The sequence below is a fragment of the Phoxinus phoxinus genome (assembly GCF_949152265.1).
Source record: "Phoxinus phoxinus genome assembly, chromosome: 18".
Taxonomy (NCBI): Eukaryota; Metazoa; Chordata; class Actinopteri; order Cypriniformes; family Leuciscidae; genus Phoxinus; species Phoxinus phoxinus.
Window position 1 is genome coordinate 10230458 of NC_136893.1, and position 27107 is coordinate 10257564.

The window sequence follows — 27107 nt, forward strand, 5'->3', positions numbered from 1 at the left end:
TTCTAAAAAAAAAAAGCCTGAAACTCCGCAACCCACAAATGCTGATATTTGCAAGGACTTTATTAAACAAAGTGGCTTATAATAAATGGACTTGGCAACACTGGCAGTAGCGCTGGAGTAAAGAGGGGCGGGGGGGAGAGTACGAGAGTAAGTGAGCGGGCTTTACATTTCTCTCTGCTCTTGCACGTCGCTTCTACACTTTCTTCTATTGTTGATTAGACCTTTTAGGACATTCCCCTAGTATAAAAAGGGATATTTATTTTTCCCAGTATTAGTAAATACAGGGACAAACTGCGTGTGTGAGACACGGCCATTTGGGACATTGTGGTCAGGATGCCGTTGAATGACATCTGCTTTTCCTAAAGACAAGGGGACCGTTTGCTTTGCAGAGCGACTCTCCATGGACAGTGAAATAGAAGGTTGGACATGTTCAAATGAACCTAGTGTCTGTGTGTTTGCAGTCTCGTCTCTAAAGTTACTACATGTGCTTAGCCCACTTTAAACACTTGTCATTTCCGTCTATGGAAGTGAACCTAGTGCTTTACTTCAGGTAGAGAAATGTGCCGTTCTGAATGAAAGAATATGTTCTCTAAGATAAGCTCGAGCTGATCTGTTTTGACTGAATTCTGTCTTTGCTGAAGCACTGCTTTTTGCAGTTTCCTGAACTGAATGTGTCAACTTCCAGACACAAGAACGCTGTTCTAGAACATACATGTACGAGGCTCGTGAAGCAGACCACCTGGTTTTTCTGATTTTGAGGCAAATAGATAGTTAACTTTTGCAATTTCATATATTATTCTTAGTAATGTCCTTTTCATGGTTTGAACATATTCACTAGTTCTCTAGCTGCATGCACTCTCATTTCCATCATCTTAAATAGAACATGACAAAGATCCGCTTGTTTGACACTTCATTGCACCAAAACATCACACGACAAAAGTAGGAAAAACAGCTCATTTTGAGGCGGTCTTGTCATTTAGTGGTTCTGTTAGCTGTAGTCGTAACCGGAGTGTGTGTAACACACGTGTGATGTGTGTAACACACACAGCAGTCCTGTGATCTGCGCTCTTGATTTCAGCACCGAGGACAGCGACGCACGAGGCACGCGCTTAAGTGAGCTCGCGAAACATTCAAAAACACGACACAAGTTTGACAAACGAGCTTTATGTTGGTAATGGTTATGGTTTGTGCCGGGAAAATAGAGATTAACAATCATTACACTCGTGTGTATTGTTTTCCAACAATGTTCTCAACAACCTGTTGATAGTGATGATTGGAATGTTTAAAAAGTTTCACCCATTTTTCTTGCATAACATAGCTTGCAATACGTAACTTACAAAAACAATTGACTAAATATCAGTGTAATAGACTTTATATTGAGTGCTACATGAATTTAATAGAATTGCCTCCTAACTAGTCATAACAAATCTACAAATCCTATAAATGTTATCTACTGTACTTTAATAATTAATAATAATAAAATAGAAACGTACATAACAACTGCTGTATTTTCTCTAGTGCTTCGGTGATGTCAATGCACAGGTTATATAATGTTGCTTCGACATTTATTGCTTAAAAACATTTAAGCAATAAATGTTTGAACATGAAGTTTACTGAATAACAAAATTTGAATAATATTTTTGAATGGGTGAAAAATCCGTCGCCCATGTGCTTGCACGGTGCAGAAAATTGCTTTGTTATCCTGAGGCAACATGATGTAATAGAGGGTTAATGAACTCAACAACCCTAGAGCTTCCATGGTTTTGTTTCCTCTAAATTAATATTCCATACCATGTTCCATCCAGGTGCTCATAAATTAGGCACTATAGGCAGCTGTAATTTTTGTAATTTAGGGATTTCAGTCGTGTCATGTGTTTTGTTGCCGATCACTGTAAATACAACATTTTAAATACTTGTGAACATTGATTGACTGAGGGATTGATATTCATTCCATTTCTACAACACTCAGTTCTTTACAAGTGATAGGCTTTTATTTTATTTTATGTTAATACATTCTATTTCATAGGTACTCAATTTCCATTAAGGCTGTCTTTTATTAAATTCTACCTCATTTAGAGTAGTGCAGGAAATGTCAGAACACTTAACCTGAGTTTCAGAGAACCTCTGGTCAGGTTATTTCATATAAATTTGAGGTCACGACAGTCATCTTGTTAAGGAAAGGAGTCAGTTATGTCCTGTTATCAGTGTTTCTGCAGCTATCATCATGCTCTGAATACCCATTAAGATTAGCATGCAGCGTCTTGTACAGTGCCAGCCTTTCTCGACTGATTGCACTCTCCCAGATCCTGCTCAGTTTACTTCATTAGATCTGAGTGAATCATATAGCTAGTGATAGACATTGCCTGAGAAACTTGATGTTTGACTTAGTGTACAATTGGACATTTTCTTTGGTCTGTCTGGATATTGGTTCAAATCAGTTGCTTCTAATATGGATTTGAATCTTTTTTAAGTGAAAAATTCCTTGGAGATGCATAAATTGATTCTGTCAGTTTCTAGCAGTAATTGGCCAAAATCCAGATAATATTTGTTGCACCCCAGACCAGTGCAGAACACATTCTGCTTTAGTTGCTTCTATCTAACACAATGTGCCTCAAGGGCACAATCGTTAATTAGTGTTAAATCAGACAGCAGTTAGGGAGATTGCCACAGCGGCCCTCAGACTGTTAGAGGAACATTGAAAATGACTGAAAATTAGATTTGTTAAGGCTTGAGTTAAGGATTCTTTGTCTTTTTTTCAAACAATGATAAGCCAGCTTAGTCACTGAAAGTAAAAGATATCAGGGAATTACAGAAGATATGCTGATACCAAATAATGCTGCTGATGAAAGCATTTTCACTGTTAGTTTTATCACTGAAATATATTTGACATTGTGCACTGTAGTCAGCATTGCTGCCCGGTTGTTTTGTATGCTTTGTCTGAATGATGACAGGGAGAGCTGAGCAAAATAGCTGACTCACATGAACAGTAAAGTCATTAATAATAGTATGAATGAGTCTTTTGTGAGATTTTTGTGGACTGGTTTATATAAAAGTTTGGAAAGACTACTCACAATACAGCTAGTCTGTATAGTGATGTATTAGTCTGGCAGTACTGCCAAGCACGATAAAGGATTTTGTTAGTGCCTGGATAAACCGTGTCACACAATGGCACATGAAGTAGGAGATATAACCAGGGCATGTCTTGGAGGATGGGTAAAGCAGTTACTGTAGCTCATGGAGATGCCTGCCTCTGATCTAATTTGATTTGCTGCTGGTTTGTATGGAGATAAATTGGAGGGCTCCATTCGACCAGAAGGAGACCGCAGTAAAGTTTTTTTCAAAATCCATTTTGTGATTTGGGAAGCTGGTGAAAGGGCATTATATGCAACAGAACTTTTGTCCCATGTGCATACAGAATATTAGTCTATAAAAAATATATGAATACTTTACAAGAAGGTTCTACATGTTCATATTTTGTTAACGCATTAATATGATTGAAGTGAACACATATACAGCATGTATAAATCTTAAATTATTGTTAGTTCAAGTTAATGCATTAATCCTAATGTAGCCTACAATACAAAATGCATTAGTATATGTAAATATTAGTATTAAACAAGATCAATGAATGCTTTAAAAATACGTATATATAACATTTTGAAATAGTTGAAGCAGGGTTAAGCCTGTCAGTCTGTGTATTATTAGTGGTGAGGATTTTTCAGTGACTCTGTCTGCTTTTTATATGGTTACGCCAGTAGATGGCATCAAGTAGCTTTATGAGTGAGTCATCGAATCATCCATTGGAAAACATTGAAACATGTGACTGTCTTTGAGAGAATCATTTAATCATTCACTCAACCGATTTGTTTCAGACAAAGTAATTACCAATATCATGCCTAAAATCCTACATTTCATAATATTGCTTATTGACCTGTGGTATGAATGAAATCAATATTATCCTCAACAATAAAGCAAGTTCTCGCTGCTCTATGCTTGTGATGTACAGTGAATGATATCAGTACAGTGTTAAGTGTGTGACTAGCATAATGCCATGTCATGAGTCAGGCTTGGAAAGTCTTCATCCCTTTATCCGTTTCCTAGGGCTAGAGTGTTTCCAGAAGAGTCACGCACATGTTAACCCATTTAATCACTACTAACCTTGACAGCAAAGCAACATGCATGTAACAGTGACTGCTGGCATTTCCTACTAGAGCTTGAGCTTTCTTACACAGCAGGTCAGCTCGAGCTGAAGGTTCAGACCTCAAAATCAGGGCAGAAGAGCTCAACCTGTGTTTAAACACTCAATTCTTGTTGTAACACCTTGGAAAAAAAAAGCGTTTTGTTTTATTTGTGCATGTGCAGTGATAGCATAGTACTCTCTGCAGCACCGGGAGTCAGTGCTTGCTCCCAAAGCTTTAGAAGTCTAGACTGAAAGGGACTTGTTCGGTGTGAATATTCCTGTGTTGGGACAGGGCACTTGCAGAGGCCTCATGCGGTAGGAAATAGTGCTGCTGCCTGTAGTAATATTCCACTAACAGACATGTTCGGAAATACAGAAATGAGCTCATGTTTCCAACTGTGTACATTCAATTTAAATAGAACTTTATAGGTATAAATAGTTATATCCGTACCTCTTACTACAACATGTCAAAGTATGAATGTGTTCTGGTGGTAGAAACGTCTAGTCGCATACTGTACTGTGTTTGTGGTTTAACTTACCACAATTAGTGTTGACATCTTGAACTACAGTACAATGTCCACCAAGGCTGATAGGATTAAAGGGATCCTTTTCCACTTTTTCAACTTTAGTTCATGTGAAATGTTGCTGTTTGAGCATAAAAAAGATCTGCAAGGTTACAAAGCTCAAAGTCCACTCCAAAAATGCGATTTTTACGAATCTTGTTTTAAATATCCCCGCCCATGGAATACGCAGGACGAGGCCTGGCTGAGCTGCATTAGAGAAGACAGTGTTGTCGCTGTCAAAGAGACACTGGTTTTTCCAAAACTCCTTTGTTTTACCTGACGAAAGCTGACTAACTTAGAGTGGTTACAATGTATTTTAAACTCTGTTCCTGACCATTATAACCCCAGCGTTTATCTGTGCGCTACACATTTTATGGAGAACAGCTTGTTTTCTGTTGCTATTGTAATCTCACGATTAAAGGGATAGTTCACCCAAAAATGAAAATTTTGTCGGTAATTACTCACCCTCATGTTGTTCCAACCCCGTAAGACTTTCGTTCATCTTCGGAACACAAATTAAGATATTTTTGATGAAATCTGAGAGCTGTCTCACTCCTCCATAGGCTTCTTAAGGGATTGAAACTTGCCGGCCCAGAAAGTTATTAAAGACATCGTTAAAATAGTCCAAGTGACTACAGTGGCTCAACTATATGTTTACCAAGCGACGAGAATACTTTTTGTGTGCAAAAAAACAAACAAAACTTGCGACTTTATTCCACTATTCATTATATTCTCTATGGGCCTGAGTGTGTTTACGTAGTATAACTGCGGAGCTCGTCTGTGTTGCACGTCACCACGTAGGCTCACTACTGGCCGACGTTGGTCATGTGTGTGATGCGTGTGACGTACAACACAGAAGCGTTGCACAGTTATACTACGTGAACACACTCAGGCCCACAGAGAATATAATGAATAGTGGAATAACGTCATTAGTTTTGTTTGTTTTTGGAGCACCAAAAGTATTCTCGTCGCTTGGTAAACATATAGTTGAGCCACTGTAGTCACTTGGACTATTTTAACGTTGTCTTTAATAACTTTCTGGGCCGGCAAGATTCAATCCCTTAAGAAGCCTATGGAGGAGTGAGACAGCTCTCAGATTTCATCAAAAATATCTTAATTTGTGTTCCGAAGATGAACGAAAGTCTTACTAGGTTGGAACAACATGAGGGTGAGTAATTACTGACAGAATTTTCATTTTTGGGTGAACTATCCCTTTAAATGGTGGATAACATTGTATCTATAATGTAAAAGAAAATTACAAAAAAAACATACCACTCTGAAACGTCCTATGAAATCCGTGCTTGCAAAGCATATGCGTGTAATCCGTTCAGCACAGTCCTCTTTTTCGTTAACATTGTCAGGGTCTGAATCGGACTCGAATTGGTTTGAAATTGATGCCATCCTCAACATTTACACTCACAGTTATGGAGGGGCGAACACGAACACGTTTCCTGCACATGTACTAAGTGCTACCAATCACAACACACTGGGCCAGCTAACCAATCACAGGACATTTCGTATTTCGGAAGGAGGGGCGCTTTATCGAAATCGGCGTGTTTGAGCCAGACTAGGAAGAAAGGTTCTGTAATAAGATTACAGTAAAAAAAATAATGAATTCTTTTGAACAACCAATAATGAGAACATATACTAGTACACCACAAAAACAAAATCAAGACTTCGTAAAAGGCCACAATAGGACCCCTAATATGCTGCATCTCTTTGATTAGACTCTTCTCAGTCTTGAAGGTGGAGTTCTGTCATGACAACTGTCTGAGTGTTTGGCATAGGAATGGATATGACAATGTTGATAGGTTTGGTCTTGGTGGAATAAATCTGCAACACTGCTGCTGTTATTGCTGCTGTAGAGCAAGTACGAAACTTTCTACTGCCATTACAACATGCTGCTGTGAGAAAGTAAGACATGCTGCTGCTGTACAATAGCATACATGCATTACTCACAGCAGATCTATACACGTGGAGCTGGGGAAGGGGGAGGGGTTCTGAAAGCACGCTGCACTGCTACAGCAAATCCCAACCTTATTGAATTTGAAGTATTTGAAGATTGACCATGCACGCTCATGGGCTACTGATAAAGCAGGAACCAATCAGCTGTGCCCTATAGAGAATGATATAATTGCAAGCAGTTTGAGTTAAGGACCTATCAGCTTGCACCACTTAGAGTTTCATGACAGAAGTTTTTATTTATTTCAACATTTGAAAGCTGTGATATTTATGCTTTCTAATAAGTTGATGAATGCAGTTTCTCATACTGACCGAGTAAAGAAATAGAATTATAGACTTTTCTCGTTGTAACTGGCATAATTTAAACTTTTTATGTCATAATTGTGTTTTTTGTGTGTTCTTTTTGTTTTAATTGTATAATTGTATCTGGGTACAAGATTTTAAAAAAATCATGTGTATGTAATTTGTGTAATATTGTGAGTGTGACAGTATGATTGTTCATCATTTTTACTAAAGCACACATCTGAAAGGAAATACTACTGACCCACCTTTAGGCTTTATTGAATACCAAACTTTTTAGGTGACAAAATTACAGTCACCTGTTGCATATAATACATGTTTCTAATAATATTTCACTAATTCAGTCTTTCATTAGGACTATAAATAATATATTCACACTGTATTTAACATTGTGAATACTTGCATTCCTGGCTGTTATGTTATGTAAGATGGAGCAGTATTAGAGATAATGATGCATTACCCTAGTTCATAGTTCATTCTCACATGAATTGAGTGATAGATACTATGCACGTCCTCTGATCTACTGCTGTTTCATGCTCTCATTCTGCTGTATGCGAGATGAGAGGATGAATGCAGATGGTGGTTTCAGCTGGGAGAGCCTCTGCCAACAGCACTCCCCCTTCCCTCCACTAAATACCAGCCTACGTCATCCAGCGGAGCTTAACTCAGGAAGGGGGTTCTCCAGAATACCATTATTGTAGAGAGCTGGGGTATTATTAACCACCTGATGGCCAAGCATGGGGTTTTGTGATTGATGAATAGTTCAGAATAGCAGCATACTGTTCTATAAACCTGCAATATACAGTTTGCATATACAGTTTTCTGTATGCAGCAGTAAACAACAGAACACACTGCCTGCCTAGAATACTATATCCCACAATGAAATGCACTCAACTTGACTTTCAATTTCCAATGTGACCCAAAAGTAACATAAGCTGTGCTTTTAACACATTTTTCATCATTTGATCAGATTGTTAAGATGTTTTACCATAAAATTGGATGTACAACGCTACCCACAAACTAATTTATTTCTTAAACAACAACTGGATGCCACTCAATGAACTGAATATGCATGTAATTTAGTCATTTGACAAAATTGTTCCAAGCTACTTTTTTATATTCATAAAGTGTAGCATTTAAAATAAAATAAAACAGGCAGTATCAGTGTACATGTAGATTGTGAAGTATACAGTTTGTTTATATGTATACAAAAGCAAGTATTATGTACAGTATAATCTTTAAGTGGGCACTGTAAACGTTAACAACACAGAACGATGGTAACAGGTACGCCCACATTATATATACGCAGCACTTATATCTCCTTCCAAAGAATTATATATTAATGCAGTACATTATTGCTGTGGTTTATTGCAACAAATGAGTGCAGTCCTGGTGTTTGCTCCCATTACTTCACTCTCAGCATTATAATACAAGGAAGAGCGGGGTAGATCGAGTGAGAATCCACTAGGCTATTTTAGCGAAAGACGGAGCATTATTATCTCTGTGTTTAATCCAGGTGTGTTTGTTTGTGTATATGTGACTGTATAAACAGAATCCTCACAGATACAGAAGCAGTTCCTAAGCTGAAAACAAACACACACTCCGAGTCTTCAGCTCCTGACTCATCAAGTCTCCCACAGGAATAAATAGTGAATAGACCCTTAATGAAGTTCTCCTCTCATTGAGCTGTCTATCAGCTCCCTTTCTTTCTCTCTCAGCCATTACTCCCCAGGATCTCTCAGCTCACATACACAACGTATGTCTGACGTCCATGAATGTGACTCAGTGTCTTATTCTAAGAGAAGGGATGAAAAGAGGATGGGAGAAAGTTGTGGTTCAAGGTTGCGTTAAAGGGAAAGGCGGATTTTGAAACGCTTAAACCACAGCTGGAGGCAGTTTAGGTCAGCTCACACAAGAAGGCAGTCTCCAGAGAGAAAGATATGATGACATTGTCTTAGTCCTGTTTACACGTACTGTGAGTGGCACATATTCATTTTGTATTCACACTTAGAAGTATCCCGGACATGATGCAAAAATAATGTTTTGGAGTTATTTTGGCCATGTTGCACATGCTGAACCCAGCAGAAAAAAACTTGAAAATGCACAATATACCTATGAACAGTTTTGAAATATAAGCTTTTTTTAAGTTATACCTGCATATCATTTGAAAAAGTCTTTCTGTTCAGTAAATCTGGCTGAATACACATGATTTATAGCCATTCTTTTTAGGTTTGAGTGCATTGCTTCAGTTTAATTTACTGATTGGCTTCATCACTGTGTCCTCTCCACCAATAAGCTGGTGTGTGGTGGGCGTTCTGGCGCAATATGGCTGCCGTCGCATCATCCAAGTGGATGCTGCACATTGGTGGTGGTTAAGGAGATTCCCCCCTCCATGTAAAGCGCTTTGAGTACCCAGAAAAGCGCTATATAAATGTAACAAATTATTATTAATAACCTCATTTATTTTTGGTCCCGTTCCTCGAGTCAAGTTTGAAGAAAAAAAATAGGTCTGCACGATTAACTGTGGGCACTTTTTCTGCTTCTCATGATTAAGCGTAATTATCTGAGATATTGGTGATACTGTATTGAATACACAGACAAACATGTTAATTGTTAATATTAATAAGCTTCTCTCATACGCTAAAACAGTGAAATAATGCAGAGTGAGTTAATATATGAAAAATTAAATCGTGAAACTAGATAATGTTAAAATAATAATAATCCGTTTACGTCATTCTCTTGATTGTTGTTTGAGCAAAATAATCGTAATTATCAGTTTAACATTAGCATGCAGCCCTAATACTTCCGATAACCAATTTATACTTTATGGCCATTATTAAAGAAAGTAGTGTGTGTTGACAGCTCAGCAACAGAATAGAGAAATTGTAACGTATTCTTCAACATAAAAGAGAAAGCAAAAAATATGGCTTATGAGTTTGAGTTCACTTTTCTTCATTACATATCTGCTCGTGTGCCTATAGGCTGTCACATTTGTAGTTTATGGAGAAATAGGCAGGTGTTGCACATGTCACCGTGTTGCTTCAGCTCTGATTGGTGGCCCGCTACATGTGGCCCCTCCCCCTAACCCCCTCTCCCTCTGCAGTGTACGTGTGTGGCATCTTGAGCTCACACGCGGCAGCAGGTGGAGATGACATCATCTGCACTGCAGCAGACTGCAGCACTGTGCCTGAACAAAGACATGTCAATGCTGCTGCTAACTGGTGCTCACACGGCCTCTCTGTCTTTCTCTCTTGCCATCTTTGTAGCTTCCGTCTCTCTCTTTCCTGGCATGGTATCTGAATGAAGACTTAACACTGACTGCACACAGACTGAAGCCCACCGATTCAATAAGTCATAGTTTAAATGAAAAATAATCATGCAAGTCCTCACCCAGCAGGGTTTAGTAATGGTGGTTGTAAAGGCTTTGAGGTTGGGTTAAGAGATTTGAACAAATCCCTTAACTTTGGAAAATATACTGCAGAATGTATGTTGCGAACATGAATTAAACCTTTTCTAAGTAGCTGTGAGACTTTTTGCCTGACTGACAAGGTAGCCATCCAGCAATGCCCTTGTAACCATTCAGAACAAGTTAGTAACGGCATAGCGACATGTTAAGTTACACTCTAATACTTTAGCAATGGCATAGCAACGCACTGCTAACCTCCCAGAACACATAACATTTATTTTGGTGAGTTTTGCACAGGCTCTTTCACTGGCAGCACTTTAGCAACTACACAGAACACCATAGAAACTACAAAACAACATGCTAAAAATCACTCAAGGCTGGGACACACTACACAACTTATACTCCGATTTTTGCCCTGATTTGCAATCTAGACGAGTCAAAAATAGTTGACGAACTAGATAGTAGACTGAAAGTAAAACTTAAGTTTAAGTTTTTCATCTAATATTTATTAGAGCTGTGAAACTATTAATCGCATCCAAAATAAAAGTTTGTGTTTACATAATATGTGTGTGTACTGTGTATAATTATTTTGTATATATAAATACACACACACATGCATGTATATATTTTAGAAATATTTGCATTCATATACTGCATATATATTTTTATGTAAGTTATATTATATATAAATAGAAATATTTAATATATAAATAACACATTTTTCTTAAATATATACATGCATGTGCATATTATGTAAACACAAACTTTTATTTTGGATGTGATTTAATCATGATTAATCGTTTCACAGCTCTAATAGTTAGGCTATGTTTTAGTTGATTTTAGGTTTTTCCAATTACTGAAAATTATTTGTAATAGTTTTGGTTAACAATAACAACACTGGTAGGAACAGAGCCAGTCAAGGTTGCTGACTCTGGGCCATGTGTTGCTTCATTACAATACTGACCTTTACATGGACACTAATAATACGATTGTAATTGAACTAGTTGCAGAGTCGGAATAAAAAAGTATGTAACCAAGTCAGTCGGAATGAATTGGCCAAATCCGATTAACATTTAATTTGGGTTGTAAGGGATGGTTTAAACCTTTTGTAATCCGATCGAGGGGACATATTAACACTTGATCAGATTGAAAACCGAAACTGGGTATATGTAGAAATGGCGTAATACACGTGGAGCTAGCTGTTGTTTTTGTCGAATATAGTGTCATAAATGACTGTCGTGTCTAAAATTCTCCTTCCACTCATTGTCTGTGAGGTGGAACGTCCCACCAGTCCTTGTTTCGGACTCTCATCCGCAGCCTTGTTTTGAGTGCGGGAACGGGCGCTTTTACTGCTTAATAAATCTGCAGCACGGCACAAAGCTTCATGTGCTTGTCGTCTTCTAATTGAGTGGTGCAGGTATGACGTCTCTTTGTAGGTCAAACGACAGTTAGCATCACACTGGTTCCCTCGACAAAAACCCAATATGTTTTTCCATAGGCAAAAAACAAGCTCTGTGATCAACAAAAGTTTATGATACTTACACGTTCTGTCCATTAAGTTATTTTTCGCAGATGAACGCAACGTTTATGAATTTTGAAGCCTAAATGCAGTCGCCAGAAGTAAAAAGCTATAGGCAGGCTGTAAACAAACTACACCACTGTCCCATGACTTACGTCACCATCGCTAAGCTTCCGACAACTTTTTCAGTTTTTCTCTAAAAACATTTTCCCTGAACGTTTGAGTTAGAATAGTTTATAAGAGCACAATTATAAGCATGAGGCTGTAAAAGCATACGGAGTTTGCCTGTTATGTGTGATGACGTTTAATCTCCCCGACTGCCTCTGTAGTCCCATTTACAGCGCCTTGTTAGCAACCACCTTTTTCAAGACACGTAACAGAAAAAAATCATAATTAAAAAAATCACAAGTGAGGTAATATTGATGTATTTTATGTCATAGAATAAAACATGAAAGTGTCTTGAGCTTGTGTTCACCATAGACCTTATTTCAGCCATTTAACCAAAACCCTGTTCAAAAAAACAATTGATTTCGGCTAAAATGCCAACTCGCTTCCGCGTTTTTGCCTACAAAGTGATGTCATACCTGCACCACTCTATTAGGAACCGAAATAGATAAATATTAAGTCTGCAGTTTAAAACAAAGAAAAGAAACAATTTAGAAGAATAGTGCAGCAAGGTTAGACGTGGGAAGAAGAAGGCGGGAAACATCTATCTAAAGTAATATCTATCAGTAATCACGCCACCGGCCTCACACCGTTCCCTCACGACACTCGGCCTCGTCCTGCTCGCCACAAATAGTATGTGCAAACAGCAGGAAACTGTATATTCGTGCAGTGTGCGCATGTCAAAACATGTTGTTACAATTTGAAGCTTGTGATATAAACGCACACATCAACCCGACCACTTTATTTAGCGTTCATGTAAGCACTCGGATTCATCTGCTTAATAAATGATGATTTCATTTATTCATTAAAAATTGTCCATGTAAACGCACCTACTGTAAATGACTGCTGTCTTTTCGGCAGCCAGACTCATACTGAGTTGTCAAACAGTGTGAATTTATGTACATGATCACTCTTGACATTTTTACCAGGCAACCAAACACTATCTGTTTGCTTTGTGGTGTTCATGGCCCTCTAGAATAATACTTTTGTTTAGTCAAAAGACATAAAATATTGCTTACTAGCTACATTAGCATGGGTGATAGATTTTTTTTTACCTTTTTGCACTTTTGTCGTCTCTCAATGTGCCTCTTCGTTCATCAATAATCTGACACTGGAGCAAACCACAGCCCAGCATGCCCCTGTCGCCTGGTTACCGTGCAGCTGCAGGTTGCCACAGAAACAGGCTTATCAGTGAGAGACACAAATAGTTCTCAGTACTGGTGCTGTAATTCACCTGTGCTGGTCCCAGTTCTCATCTTTTACATCTGCACAGTGAGCATTTCTGATTGACAGATTACATGGCCACGTTTAGTGTCAAATCCAGTAAGAAAACCAGTTTGATGTGTCTGGATTTGGGTTACAAAGTGACTTTGTAAGCATTTAACTCATCTTACGTCCTAGCAACAATTCAGAACACCTTAGCAACCCTATAGCAATGCCCTGGGCACCCTTGCATAATAGTAGTGAGGTTTGCACATGCAAAACATGTAAAAATCTAGTTAGGAAATACAAATTTCCAAACAAATCTGTGTATGTTCACTGCTGTGTTTTTGAAGCTGAATGTGTTGATGTGCCTCATTAATGATTCCATTAATTTACAATAATGACTGCAATTACGGAAATGGTGATTGATAACATCAGACTCTGTGTCTTGATTGGAAAGCATAAGGGCAATGACTGAGTTTTAATTAAACATCCAATATAGAATTTTGCTTGGGGATGTGAGCTAAACCAGAGAAGAATTTATTTCAGACCTCAGTGAGTGCAGTCTACAGCAACCATTTGCATTGCAGAAGTGTGTGTTGTACAATCATTAGCGCATTTTGTTCATTTAGATCTTTTATTTTATTGTTGAACTAAAGTTGGAACCCAAGTGGTTAAACTGATTTTCCTCTGCAGATAACCAGTTCAGAATGTCCATCCTGGAGCGGCTGGAACAGATGGAGCGCAGGATGGCTGAGATGGCTGGTCAGCAGCAGCAGGGCAGTGGAGGAACAGCGGGGTCTGGAGGAGGAGGAGGGGGGAACGGAGGCGCTAATAGCCAGTCTCAGGTACAGCAGCACATCAGTAATTGTTATGTGTGAGATTAGAATGTATTTTAAAACGGCCACAAATATGTTCAGCCTTATTGTAAAGTCTGTCCCTTGTCCATGTGTATGTATTTAAACACTTTGGTTTATTATGTGTTTATTGATGGGTGGTTGTTATTTCATGTTTCCCAGTTCGGTTTATAGCTGCCACGATTTAGCTCGTAAAAAAACAGTCATTTAGAAACTAAATGTAATTTGCATTTACAATAAACAATATTAAAATTCAGTTACATCACTTAGATGAAAAGTTTTGCATATTGTAATAACATGGTGTTTATTAAAACCGGTTTTGTGAGCCAGTTGAGCCAATTTATTATAATGATTGTTCACAAGATGTTCATCGCTGCAGCTTTTCCTCTCATAGATTATACAGTAGCTTGTTTTGTTGTTGAGCCATAACAAATGATGCAGAAAGCAATGACATTTTGTGAAAGATTGTGACAGTTCATTGAGCTTGTGAAGACGTGAAGCACTCCATTTTCTCCTGCAGTGTATCTCGGGACAGGCAGGAAGCTCTTTTGAGAGTCGTGTGGTGGTTGTTTGTGAGAAGATGATGAACAGGGCCTGCTGGGCCAAATCCAAACACCTGATTCACTCAAAGACCTTCCGGGGCATGACCTTGCTACACCTTGCTGCAGGCCAAGGCTACGCCACCCTCATCCAGACTCTCATCAAATGGCGGTCAGTTAAAGCGCTAAGAGCACTCAGATCTGTCTACTGTACATCTGTGTGTGAATATGTTTTTGTGTTCTTTCCTCTGTTATTGCTAACCATGAGAAATGGTATTCTCTTATCTAGCACGAAGCATGCAGACAGCATTGATCTGGAACTTGAGGTGGACCCTCTCAACGTGGATCACTTCTCTTGCACTCCACTGGTATGTTCCTCAAGCTATTTTAATTGAACTTTGGTGTATTTGACAACTCCACTGCGCCGTCTTTGCTTTTCTTACTCCTCTTGTCTCCTTGTTGTAGATGTGGGCTTGTGCTTTGGGTCATCTGGAGGCAGCGGTGGTTTTGTACAAGTGGGACCGGAGAGCATTAGCAATCCCAGACTCTCTAGGCCGCCTGCCCCTCTCCATCGCCCGCTCCCGTGGCCACACCAAGCTGGCGGAGTGTCTGGAGCAGCTCCAGAGGGAGGAACAGCAGCAGCAGACCCCGTCCTCCTTACCCCCGACCTCCAGCATGTCTTTCTCTCCCAACCCTGACATCCCCACCTCCAACAGCTGGATGGTCAGCTGGGGCAGCGACAGTATAGTGACCCCCAGTGGGCAGAACACTGGTACTACCACCACTACTACAACACCTTGCACCAACCAGAACCCTGGTGAGAACCTCTAAAGTAGTTGGTTATACTGCAAGATATAGGAGGCATTTTCTTATGGTCACACTATAGATTAGGGTCCAATTCTCACTATTAACTAACTATTAACAACGACTTTTGCCTCAATAAACTTCTAATTACTTAGTAAGGTAGTTGTTAAGTTTAGGTATTGGGTAGGAATTGGGTAGGCTTAAGGGATTTAGAATTTGGTCATGCAGAATAATGCATTAAATGTTCTTTATAAGTACTGATAAACTGTCAATATCTTACTAATATGCATGCTAATAAGCAACTAGTTAACAATGAGAATTGAACCCTAAACTAAATTGTATAAAGTGTTAATTTTTCAGGATTCTTTGGTTAATAAAAAGTCTTCTGTAACATTATAAATGCCTTCACTGTCACTTATGATCATTTGAATACATATATATATATATATATATATATATATATATATATATATATATATATATATATATATATATATCTCAGAAGTACAGTATGAACCAATTCACTAAAATGAATCAGACTTTCCAAAACTAAATATGAGACTGACAGGAGATGATTTAGGAAAGCTCACTAGGCTACTAGTTGAAAAACCGCTACTTGTTGCTTTACTGTTTTGAAATCAGATGAACTAATGTTTCTTTACTGAAAAGATTATAGCAGATGTGCTTACCTAATGTAATACTTTATAGCATTCGCTTCAATGAGCAGGACTTGCTGCACAATCTAATTCCATCTTATTTCATTTTTTTATTATAACCAACATAGCCTCATATACAGAGCAAATATAATGGAAATATGATCTGCGTCCTCTCCTCTGTGTGCAGCTCACTCTCTCTTTCTCTTTTGTTCCTAGATTTGAGAAGACCGAGATCAGAGCCCTCCAGCTACTACAGCAACGAGTGCCAGCGGGAAATCCCCCTCGCCAAGAAACACAAGCCCAACCCAGAGCTTGTGCAAGCACAGCTGGAAAAGCCCATGTCGGTTCCCTTGAACATGGAGCAGCAGACACATAAACTGTCAACCAGCCCTAAGACCCTCGCCTCCACCCCATCCAGCCCGGATAAGAGCGTCTCTGAGGAGGGTTTAGGGACAGGGGGCATCCCACAAGCCAAGATGGCCTCTTTCCGTGGAGGGCATAAATGGGGCACTAGAGAGGTGCTCAGGAAGGGAGGCATCAGCGGCGTAGGGAAGGACAAGTTGGCCAGCCGGTTACGACAGCGTGGCGAACCCCTCAGCATGCTGGGAATGGTGGAGAGGGAGATTGTAGACACAGAGATGCTTTCTTACAAGGAGGATCTAGAGAACCAGGACTGCCTCTCTCACATGGAGGACCTGCAGGTGAGAGAAGTGCACATACACAAACTCACACAGTGCCCTAAGCGGCACTCACTCACAGTCAGCCAGCCTCATTCACACCTGTATTGATGCATTTGTCAGTAAATAGGCTCAGCAAACAAACACGGCTACAAGCATTGAGAGGCCAAGGGGTATATAGAGCACCATCCGTCCTGCTGACATTTGAAATAAGCGCTAGAGAGCCGCGGTCACAGCCCCGCTCTCTGCACAGACCTTCGTCACCACATAATACACTTCTGCCATTGATTTGCTCCTATTGCCAGGAGTTAGTCCAGCCCCATTCATCTCTGTCACTCTATGGGGATAGAGGGGCTGTTGCAGAGTGTTCCTCCAAAGTAAACACCCCGGTGCTTGATTGATCGGCTGGGTTAGCAAGTGTGTGTGCTTTTTGTCACACTAGAAAGTCAGTGCTTGTGTAACATTGAATGCATGTGTTTGTTTTTGCTTGTTTGTGCTCCTCACAGGCGAATATGATGAGCCTGGCGGAGCACATCATTGAGGCCACTCCGGAGCGCATCAAGCGGGAACATTTTCCAACCGTGGAGTCTGTTCCTCTGGACAACAGTGGCCTCACCAACACCATGAGCTGGCTGGCCAGTTACCTGGGAGACGTGGAACACCTGCCCAGCATCATCCACTTGAGGTTAGCCAACGGCTTTTAAAATGCATACTTTAATATACATATGTACTGAAATGCACGACCAGGGTGGGAAATTAACTTTTTTTGCCCAACCACAGTGGCTGGTGAAAGCACAATTTTACCAGCCACTCCAAATTGTTACAAAACTTTTTCTTTTTTTTAAGATATATTTCAGATATGTAGCAAATATATACAGCATTAACATCCTTTTTTCAGAGAGTCCACTTTAAAATACCTATAAGTTAACTGAGTGAACACGGATGTAGTTATACCTCTTTTTGAAAACACAAAAAAAAGTAAATGTAAAGTTTCTGTTGCACTGTTTATGTTTTCAACATTAATAACATTTGTAACACTTATTTTAACCAAAGACATTTTTCTTGAACTTTAAATCAGCATATAAGAATGATTTCTGAAGGATCATGTGACTATGAAGAATGGATTAATGGTTGCTGAAAATTCAGCTTTGCCATCACAGGAATAAATTAAATTGAAAAAATATATTAAAATATTGAAAAAATTATTTTGTATTGTAAAATAATTTCACAATATTGCTATTTTTATTGTATTTTTGATTAAATATATGCAGCCTTGGTGAGCATCTTTAAAAAAAAAAATTATTTATAATTTTTTTTGACTGTATAGCAGCCAAAAATATTATTGCGCAAATCTGTTCACATTTATTATACGTTTTAAGTGAAGAGCATGATGCAGATGAGATGTTCTGATGTTACCTGCGTTTGCCTGGTGGCGGGTGTTAATTTCCCACCCTGAAAGAATCCTTTAAAGGAAAACCAAAATGTATGCCCTGCTAACTTCATACATGTATGTGCCTGTTTTGTTTCTGTGCAGTCCCATATACAGTGAACCCCTGACCCCACCCTCCAACCCTAGCCTGAGCCCGGGTAACTCGCCCATGCGTGAGGGCCCGTTTGAGAAGCCGACCTTGCCCGCTCCAGCCGAGTGGAGTGAGTTTCTCAGAGCCTCCAACAGCAAAGTGGAAAGAGAGCTAGCCCAGCTCACATTGTCGGACCCCGAGCAGAGGGAGCTCTACGAAGCCGCACGGCTGGTGCAGACCGCTTTCCGCAAGTACAAGGTACAGGCCAGTGGCTCGGGTGCCACGCGCTTGTGTAGATGTGTGAATAGAGACAGGATGTAAACGTCTGTGCGCAGGTATTGGTAGGAACGAACATGGGACACCCTCTGTCTCCTTCCTGCTTTGTCCTTCCTTTTGATTCCATTAACACACAGACACAGAGTAGTCAGTCCCCACAGCTTCAGCATGGGTAAGGTGGCTTAACCAGCGCATGGCCTGGCTTATAAGGAGCGATTGCTGCCTCCTGTGGCTGCCTGTAATGAGTTTCCACAAAGATTCACCAGCTGGCCAAACTGGCGGCTTGTGCTCAGAGGCATCTGGTCTCTCAGCACCAGCTGCACCTAAGCAAGAAGTCTCTATGACTTTCATTCTCCTGCAAGTGAACAGCCTAGTGGCCGTCCTCCATGTGTTTCCCACTCCTCAGACCAACTCTTTCCCTTCTCTCCCTGCAGGGACGCCCACTGCGCGAGCAACAGGAAGTAGCCACCGCTGTCATTCAGCGCTGTTACAGGAAGTACAAGCAGGTAATCCTTTAAGATGCTCTGACATTGACTTTGCCAACCTTTGCTGGATGTCTGGTTAATGCGTCAAGTTCCAGCAAACGCAATTGAGTCAATTATAAGCTTTCAGAGCAACATCAACCGCAAGGTCACATTCATGACAAATCTTTCTTTTTTTTCTTTTACAAGCTAACATGGATAGCCTTGAAGGTAACTTTTTTTCATTGTTCATGCATTATTTAAAGCAGATTTTTTTGGACTGGAGAAAATTCAAATTGATTCAATAGCAATGGCCACTTATACACTGTCATTCACACATTTTGACACAAGTATGTCTCTCTGCACATTACTTGCAAGGGACACCACACTGTGCGGACCAAAGAGACAGTTCTCTCTAGACCAGGGGTTTTTCAATTGAGTCTGGAGACCCTCAGTAGGCTGCAAGCGGGATTTAGGGAAAATTTAACTGGAAGCATGCCAGTTAAGCATTTAAAAAAAAATGATTTTAGAGATGCCACCGTGTACTGTAAATCTGCTCTAGGACAATATGCGTTGTCAAAAGCACAATAATACATTTGAATTGAATTTGAAACGTTTATCTTTAGTTTATGCATCTAACATTACATAACAGCGGGTAGAACTTAATACAAAATCAATATTTTATAGATCATATTTTAGTAATTTGCAATGGCTTCAGTACAGTAACGATATAAAAGCCCATTTAATTTAGCAAACTTTATCTCACACAGCACAGGATAAATGGCTGAAAACATATAGCTGCCTTTATATTTCACGAAGGGGGGTCGATTTTGGTGGTCCTGGGCTTTAAAAAGTTTGGAAACAACTGTATTCTAGAATACATAAAAATGCAACTTGTCGAGCAGAAAAAAAAAAGAAATGCATACAGGTTTGAAACAACATGACGGTGAGTAAATGATGACAGAATTTTCACTGTTGGGTGAACAATCCCTTTAAATACGGTTTTCGCCTCCTAAACGTTTGCAGTTGTGTGTGTGTCCAATTTGAGTTAAATAGGGTGCAATTACTTTTTTGTCATTAATGTCTTGAAAATGTGTGTTTATGTATCAGTATGCACTTTATAAGAAGATGACGCAGGCCGCCATCCTTATCCAGAGTAAGTTCCGCAGCTACCACGAGCAGAAGAAGTTCCAGCAGAGCCGGCGGGCAGCCGTGCTGATCCAGCAGTGTTACCGCAGCTACAGGGAGTTTGGCCGGCTGAGACCCCACCGCAGAGCAGCCACCGCGGCACTGGTCCAGCACAAACTCAGGTAGCACCCGTACGCCGCCCCGAGATAAAACGCTTCCTCCTAAAGTCTGTCCAAATCTGATTCCAACTGTTGTTTGATATTATGTAGTCAGCCAATAGCACTTCTGAATCTGTTCCAAGTGGCATACTGTTCTGAGCTTTGCCCTGCGAGATATTTTATTCATGGACAAGATGTAATATGCCAAATTAAATGTGTTTAAAAGCGACGTTTGTGTTTCAGAAGCAGTCTTCTCACTAAGAGGCAAGATCAGGCCGCCCGCAAGATCATGAAGTTCCTCCGCCGCTGCCGCCACAGGTATTCTCCCACCAGCACCATTCATCCGCTACCCGAAACACTCCTGATTCAAAGACAGATGTGACGGGGCTTTTTTTTGGTGACCTTAGTTATTACAGATACTAACAGAACTAACAGACATCTTTGAAAGTGTGATTCATTATCATGAGTGGTTTAGTGAGAGGTGCTCCTCCCTTCCCTTGCCCCCCCTCCACCCAAATCATCATCATATCTGCTGTGTGCTAATAGCTGTCTGGTGTTGTTTTGCTGTTAATGCAAAGCCCCTTGATGGACCATAGACTATTCAAGCGGGTGAGTGCAGTCTCAGCGATTCAGTATGTCTCCCTTTTTTCTACTGTATCTCTCTCCCTCTCGCTCGTCACACACACACACACACACAACGACCCTCCCCCCCATCCTCTCTTGCTCCTTCTTGCCCTCCTCATCACCGTTGCTTGATGCCTGCTTGCATGACAGCTGCCAACTGGACGCACAGATGAGCGAGATCAAGGGCCTCAGCATATGATCGGCTTCAGGATATCAGTTGTGTCTTGCTATACACTTACCACCGAGATGCTGCATTAAACAAGCACCTTTTTCTCCTGTCTAGATTATTTAAGTTTCCTTTACTTCCAATCTTTTGTAAAGAGGAAAAAGATAAGATAGACGGAAGAATTGAAGGTTGTTTGGTGTATACAATGTTGCATGGAGATGATGATGGTGTTGATGATGATGATGATGAGTCTTGCTCTTTGACCATGAGGCATGCTGGGAAATACGTGACCCAGAGAAAACTGTCTGCCTCTCTGGCTTGTGTGTTTTGGTTCTGACTAAAGCCTGTTTTATTGCACATGCTGCAGTGGGAACTGTCTATCTCTATTTAATTGTTTGGTTGTAGATAACATATCTTTGTACAAAAAAAGCAAAACAGTACAAAAACAAAGTTGCTCGTATTTTATTATATGTTTGATGTATATCAAAACGAAGTAGACAGAATGATCATCAGAAGACTCAAAGACTACAAGATGAGAAGGTTTCAGACGTGTTTAGTATTAAATGAAATGCAGACTATTTTAAGCTTTTTGTCCTAAATATCTACTTAGAGCAGAAACTAACAAGGTGAGGCAATGAAGAAAATGGGGCAAATTGTCAGTGAAGATCTGAGAGAACTTTTGCACAGAGCACTGGCTAAAACAGTGTTCCTTCATACAAGTGATATAGAATTGATTATACAAATTATGTTAATTTATATACATTACTGTTCAAAGGTTTGGGGTCGGTATGATTTTTAAAGTAATTAATACTTTTATTTAGTGATGATTGAGAGTATAAACATTTATGATGTTACTATATATATATATCATGGTTTCCACAAAGATATGAAGCAGCATAACTGTTTTCAACATTGATCATAATAATAATTTTTAAAAAAATGTAAAAAAATTATTGAGCATTGAGCGACAGGAATAAATTACATTTTGCATTTCACAATATTATTATTTTTGATCCAATAAATGGTGGAACACAAAAGTAGTTGTTTAGAAGAATGTTCATCTGTGTTATATCCATACATTGTATGATGAGCAAGGACAGCCATTCATTTTCATTGTATAGAAACGAGCAGCTTGGACATTCTGATAAATATCTGCTTTTGTGTTTCATGCGGGAAAGAAACTATGCCTCTTTAACCACAGCTTGATTTGATCTTCTCTGCTCCCTGAGATAAATGCTCAAGTGAGATGTGATATTTTGAACCTGTGTACCTTAATGTCTGTCTGTTTGTTTTTTCAGAGTGAGAGAATTGAGAAAGGCCAGGGAACATGAGAGCGCCCAGAAGAGCCCCCTCACAATGTGACATTACTCTCCAGACTCTTCCTTTCAGTTTTTCTGTTTCAACCAGAGACGTTTTACAAGAGGAAAAAAATAGCAAGAACACTGCAACTCTTACTACTACTGTATGACTGATACTTCGGCTACTAAACAACTGCGTTTTTTTCATATCTCTTTATTCCTTCTATGTTTCTTTTATGAAGAAAAGAGGCAACTGCTGTTGATCAAAACAAACTCAAAGGACGTTGTTTTAGGAGGAAGAACATTTGCTTCGTGGCATTTTTTGCACTTTTTAATGGATTGATTTGTCATTTTGGATGAGCATTGAAATGTTTCGTTTGAAAAGGGGGAAAAAAAGAGATTGGGTAGAAGATCGGAAGTCATGCTCTTCAGTGGCTCGTGAAGAAAAGAGAAAGATGGTGACAAAATATGGCGTCGACACAGAAACATGGCCGGACCTGTTCCGAGTGTATTTCGTAGTTTTCAAAAAGATGACAAGATGTGTTTGGAGGGTAAAATTGTTACCAAAAATGATGTATAATTCATGAATTAGTTTTTGTACAGCCAGACGAATTCATCAGAAACTTCTTCCAGTCTGTCCCTTACAGTTGCCCGTCTTCTCTTAGCTACAAGGGTTGCTAATGAATGTAAGAGGTAAACGAGCAGACTTGGGTGATGTCATGCTGATTTCATTTTGCCAACAAGAAGTGCGTACAATTTTAATCAACAGCTATTTTCAGATTGATGATATTCAGCCACACACGTCAGCGAGACAACGGATCGCTCCAGGCAGATCTTGTCTTACATATGCTTGAAACTAGGCCACAGTCTTTTCGTTTGTATTGTTTTCAACTCCATTCATGTACTGGAGACACCAAATGTCATCACCTCTGCCCATCATTTACTATTGGCAAGTTTGTAATATGTTTTCTTTTGTTAAACCAATGTTAAATAGTCATTAGCGAAGCTTTTGTTTGGTTGAAAATCAACTTCCGGGGTTTTCTAAAGCTGTTTAAGAGAAATTTACATACATTGCCTTGATATCTTTGACATACTTTGAAGGGTCTCCACACCCGGGGTTAGACAAATCCATATTTTTGACAATTGAGCGGTTCCTGTACATAAAGAAGGCTGCCGGTACGCAAAGTTAAACATTTATCTAAGCAGGATTGTATTTTAGAAATATATTATTTTACTCATTGAAAGGGATCAAAACAGATTAGCATCAAAATCTAAATATTTGTATAGTTTTGTTTGAATGCCTAAGAAGTATGGTTGTATCGTTTGTACATAGTGTAAATACCTGGGATAAAGTCAAGCTACTGTATGTGCATGACAAAAACGAACAAAGATACAAAAAAAAGAGTTCAAAAGCATTAGTGGCTGCTCTGTAAAACTATTTCACTATAAGAGTATTTTATTTTACTTTGAATGTTCTTGAGAAGAACATTTTGCTAAAGCATGACTTTCCTGCAATTATGAAAAATTCTATTTATGAGGTAGGAGAAAAGGCAAAATGATCATTCGGTTATGTTTACATCTGTTTGTTTTTTCGGGGCTACCAAGAATCTTTTTGCCAACGGTGCCAAGTAATGTGAATGCTACTGCTTAAAGGAAGTTAATCATTGCTGAACAGATAATCACATGGTAAAACGTGATCAGATTCACTTGCATTCAATATGCATAACCCATGAACACAGTCAGTCAAGAATGATGGTGTATTTCATGAACGATCTTTAAGTGTATCACATATCCAATTTGCTTTGTTTTGTGTTTCATAAGCCCAAATACTTTTGTATTATGTCAGTGAAACGATGTAAAATATGCTTTTCTGTTATGAATGCAGAGGTAGTTGACCTTATGGCAGCATTATGCAGTTTTAAGTGTAACATTCTGAGAGTCTAGTTCAAGAAGATGTGCAAGAATCCCTGTGAGTTGACAGTAAAGACGCACTGTAGAAGCTTAAATAATGGCACAACCTCTTTAGAAATCCACACTGCTACACTGACTGAAAGATTAGGTTCTCTGTTATGCATGTAAACGGGATTCTTTTGGTGCTAAAACGTTGGCGTCAAGGGCCTGATAGACCTCCAAAGATCAACCAATTTCACCAGTGTTGCAGTGACGTAACTTTCAACAGCAGGTGTCGCCATGGCTTTTGAAAAGAAGTATGTGAAAACACTCCTGAAAACGATTTCTAATGCACTAAAATGTGTTTATTTCAGTTCCCCCCCCTCATGTCAAAATGCTTTTTGTCATATTTTGTATTTGCGTCTCTGTTCAAGAGAATGATATGTAAATGTTTTCTTCAGAGTGCTTATGTTGGAAGTGCCTGATCATATTCTAAATCCAGCGAGCCGTGTCAGTCAGTCTGCATGTGAGGTTTGCAAGGGACTGGCATTAGCGAGAAGTGAATTATAGTCGGTTCGTTTTTATTTTCCTTTACGTTACTTGTTCCTTTGTCTGTACTCTCTCCATGTATTTCATTTTGAACGCACCAGGAATTTATGGCTTCGTCATAACTCACGTCCTCTATTGGAACTGCCAGATAAACCCGCGAGGACTGCAGATTTCAGTCCGGCTGGTTCTTGCCTTGCATTCATCATTCCGGTAGCAGTTTAGGTTGTCAGCTGATGCACTGCGGTGGCAACTCGAGTCTTATTATGCTTGCATGGGTAACATAGATAACCGGGTTGCTGAAACAGCACCCAAAGCATGCTTATTTTTGTAGATTTGGTAGTCAGAATAGACTTGTTGAAGAAATACTGTTCTGTAAAGCAGCTGGTTTCATGGGTTGCAGAACTTCAAACAGACCGATGGCTACGAAACGTAACTTTACAGTAGGCTACACAAAGTCAAAACAGCTGGCAAATTGTCAGTACTCATATTTACAGGGGCAGCATGAATCTTTTTTTTCTTTTTTTATCAAATAGAATTTGGCTTCCAGTTTCGTTTTAAATGGCATCGAATTCAGTTTCACTCCACTTTCCATTTACATTCCCATTCCCATTTCTTAAACGACTCCGCTACAGAAACAGGTAAAAGAGAAAAAAAAAAAACGTGTGTACCTCATACAAAAACACGCGCCACAGAACTGTGTCCATAACCACGTTAAAGTGTCCATGGCACTAGTGCAGTTGAAACCTCGGCTGTGAATCTGACGGGTTCACTTTTGTATCTTAACTCAGGTGCCAAACTGGAGAAAGGGGAAGTAGAGCAGGTCACTTGAGAATTAGTTGCTGCTTATTGGAAAACGAGCCACACTGTCCTGATCAAATTACTGTGATTCTGAACATGTCATGCTGTTCACCTTTTTTTAAACCAACTATGTGAGCTGAGTTGGCGTACCTTGGGTCCCTAAAAACCGATTTGTCAAAAGAGCCGCTCTGACTGGTGTTGTATAAGAGTGATCAAGCCCGTTCGAATGGAGCAGGTCTGCACGAATGCGTCTGGTGCTTGTGTAAATACGCATGGATGTTTCAGTTCAATGCAGCTTATCCGGATCCTGTAGTATAAACACACTGCCGTGGATATACTGTATCACAATAATGAAAAAGTGCTGCTCAGATCGATTCATCATCATCATCATCACGTTATTATAGCCATAGATAGACATAGCTGTAGTTTATAAACGCCAGACTAGGCTATAACCTCACCTGGTCGCATACGGGTTCATTTTGACAACTCTGCTTCAGCTTTAACGGTATCACAGCTCAGTTCACAGAAGATACCTCATCATGACTTTTGTTTGTCGCGTCACCAACTTTCCTTCGCATGCATTCTTTAGAAAAGGGAAACAAACACCCCACCATTCATGGACACAGAGCAATAAGCAATTCCTGAAGTGAAGACCTGTAGACCTAATGGGGACAGCGATCTGTTGGACACACGTAGCTGACTAACTCTTATGCAAATGCCAGTATTGTGAGATTAGAATGCAGTAGTTTAAGGACAGTGCTTATACGACACCCTTCATGGAGCTGCACGTTTTCATCCCTTTCAATCCCAGAAAATAACGGCCCTGACTTTATTACAAGCTACACTTGGGGCTCTCTACACTTTGCATGTTAAACTAGTGTTAGATCTACTTTTCCTCTCCTCTCTAGCTGTCTTTCTCTGTCTTTCCCGATTATGTAGCCCTCTCCCTTCCTACCCCTGATTTGTTTTTCGTTTCTTTTTTTTAAATGTCTTTGTTTTTCTTCCTTCTCCCTGGTTTGAACAATTTATTTTTGTAATTGTGCATGTTAAAGAGTCACTGAATCGATGGATATGTTAAAAAAGAGAATTCAGCTGCTGAAGCCATGCAAAATGTTTTGAATTGCCCTTAAATAATGAAAGATGTTTTCTGAATGCTTTATATTCTCTCTGCTGTAAAATAATAAAAGGGGAAAAACTTAAAAAGTTTCAAAGTCATTTTAGTGTCTTTTTAATAAAAAGTACTGGGGGCATTACTGGTGTGCATCTTGAGACAAAACAATAGCACTGACATATTTCAATTTTCAGATGTGCCAAACGGATTAAACATGCACTATAGTCTGGCATTAAAGGAACACAGCGACTTTTTGGGACGTTAGTTTATTCACCGTATCCCCCAGACTTAGATAAA

General features: G+C 39.5%; 1 protein-coding gene across 3 annotated transcripts in view; it reads left to right on the forward strand.

Moving 5' to 3' along the window:
• Positions 1–26899, forward strand: part of camta1a (calmodulin binding transcription activator 1a) — a 364067-nt gene extending 337168 nt beyond the window's left edge. The window contains exons 11-22 of one of the 3 annotated variants that reach the window (XM_079588277.1): positions 13995–14146; positions 14676–14866; positions 14984–15062; positions 15160–15511; positions 16371–16855; positions 17338–17516; positions 18366–18609; positions 19062–19133; positions 19299–19319; positions 20199–20398; positions 20618–20692; positions 22463–26899. In XM_079588277.1, coding sequence (XP_079444403.1) covers positions 13995–14146; positions 14676–14866; positions 14984–15062; positions 15160–15511; positions 16371–16855; positions 17338–17516; positions 18366–18609; positions 19062–19133; positions 19299–19319; positions 20199–20398; positions 20618–20692; positions 22463–22526 — 2114 coding nt within the window. In that variant the 3' untranslated portion in view covers positions 22527–26899. The remainder of the gene's footprint in view (positions 1–13994; positions 14147–14675; positions 14867–14983; positions 15063–15159; positions 15512–16370; positions 16856–17337; positions 17517–18365; positions 18610–19061; positions 19134–19298; positions 19320–20198; positions 20399–20617; positions 20693–22462) is intronic. The other 2 variants (XM_079588278.1, XM_079588279.1) reach the window with 2 other exon arrangements.
• Positions 26900–27107: the final 208 nt, after the last annotated feature.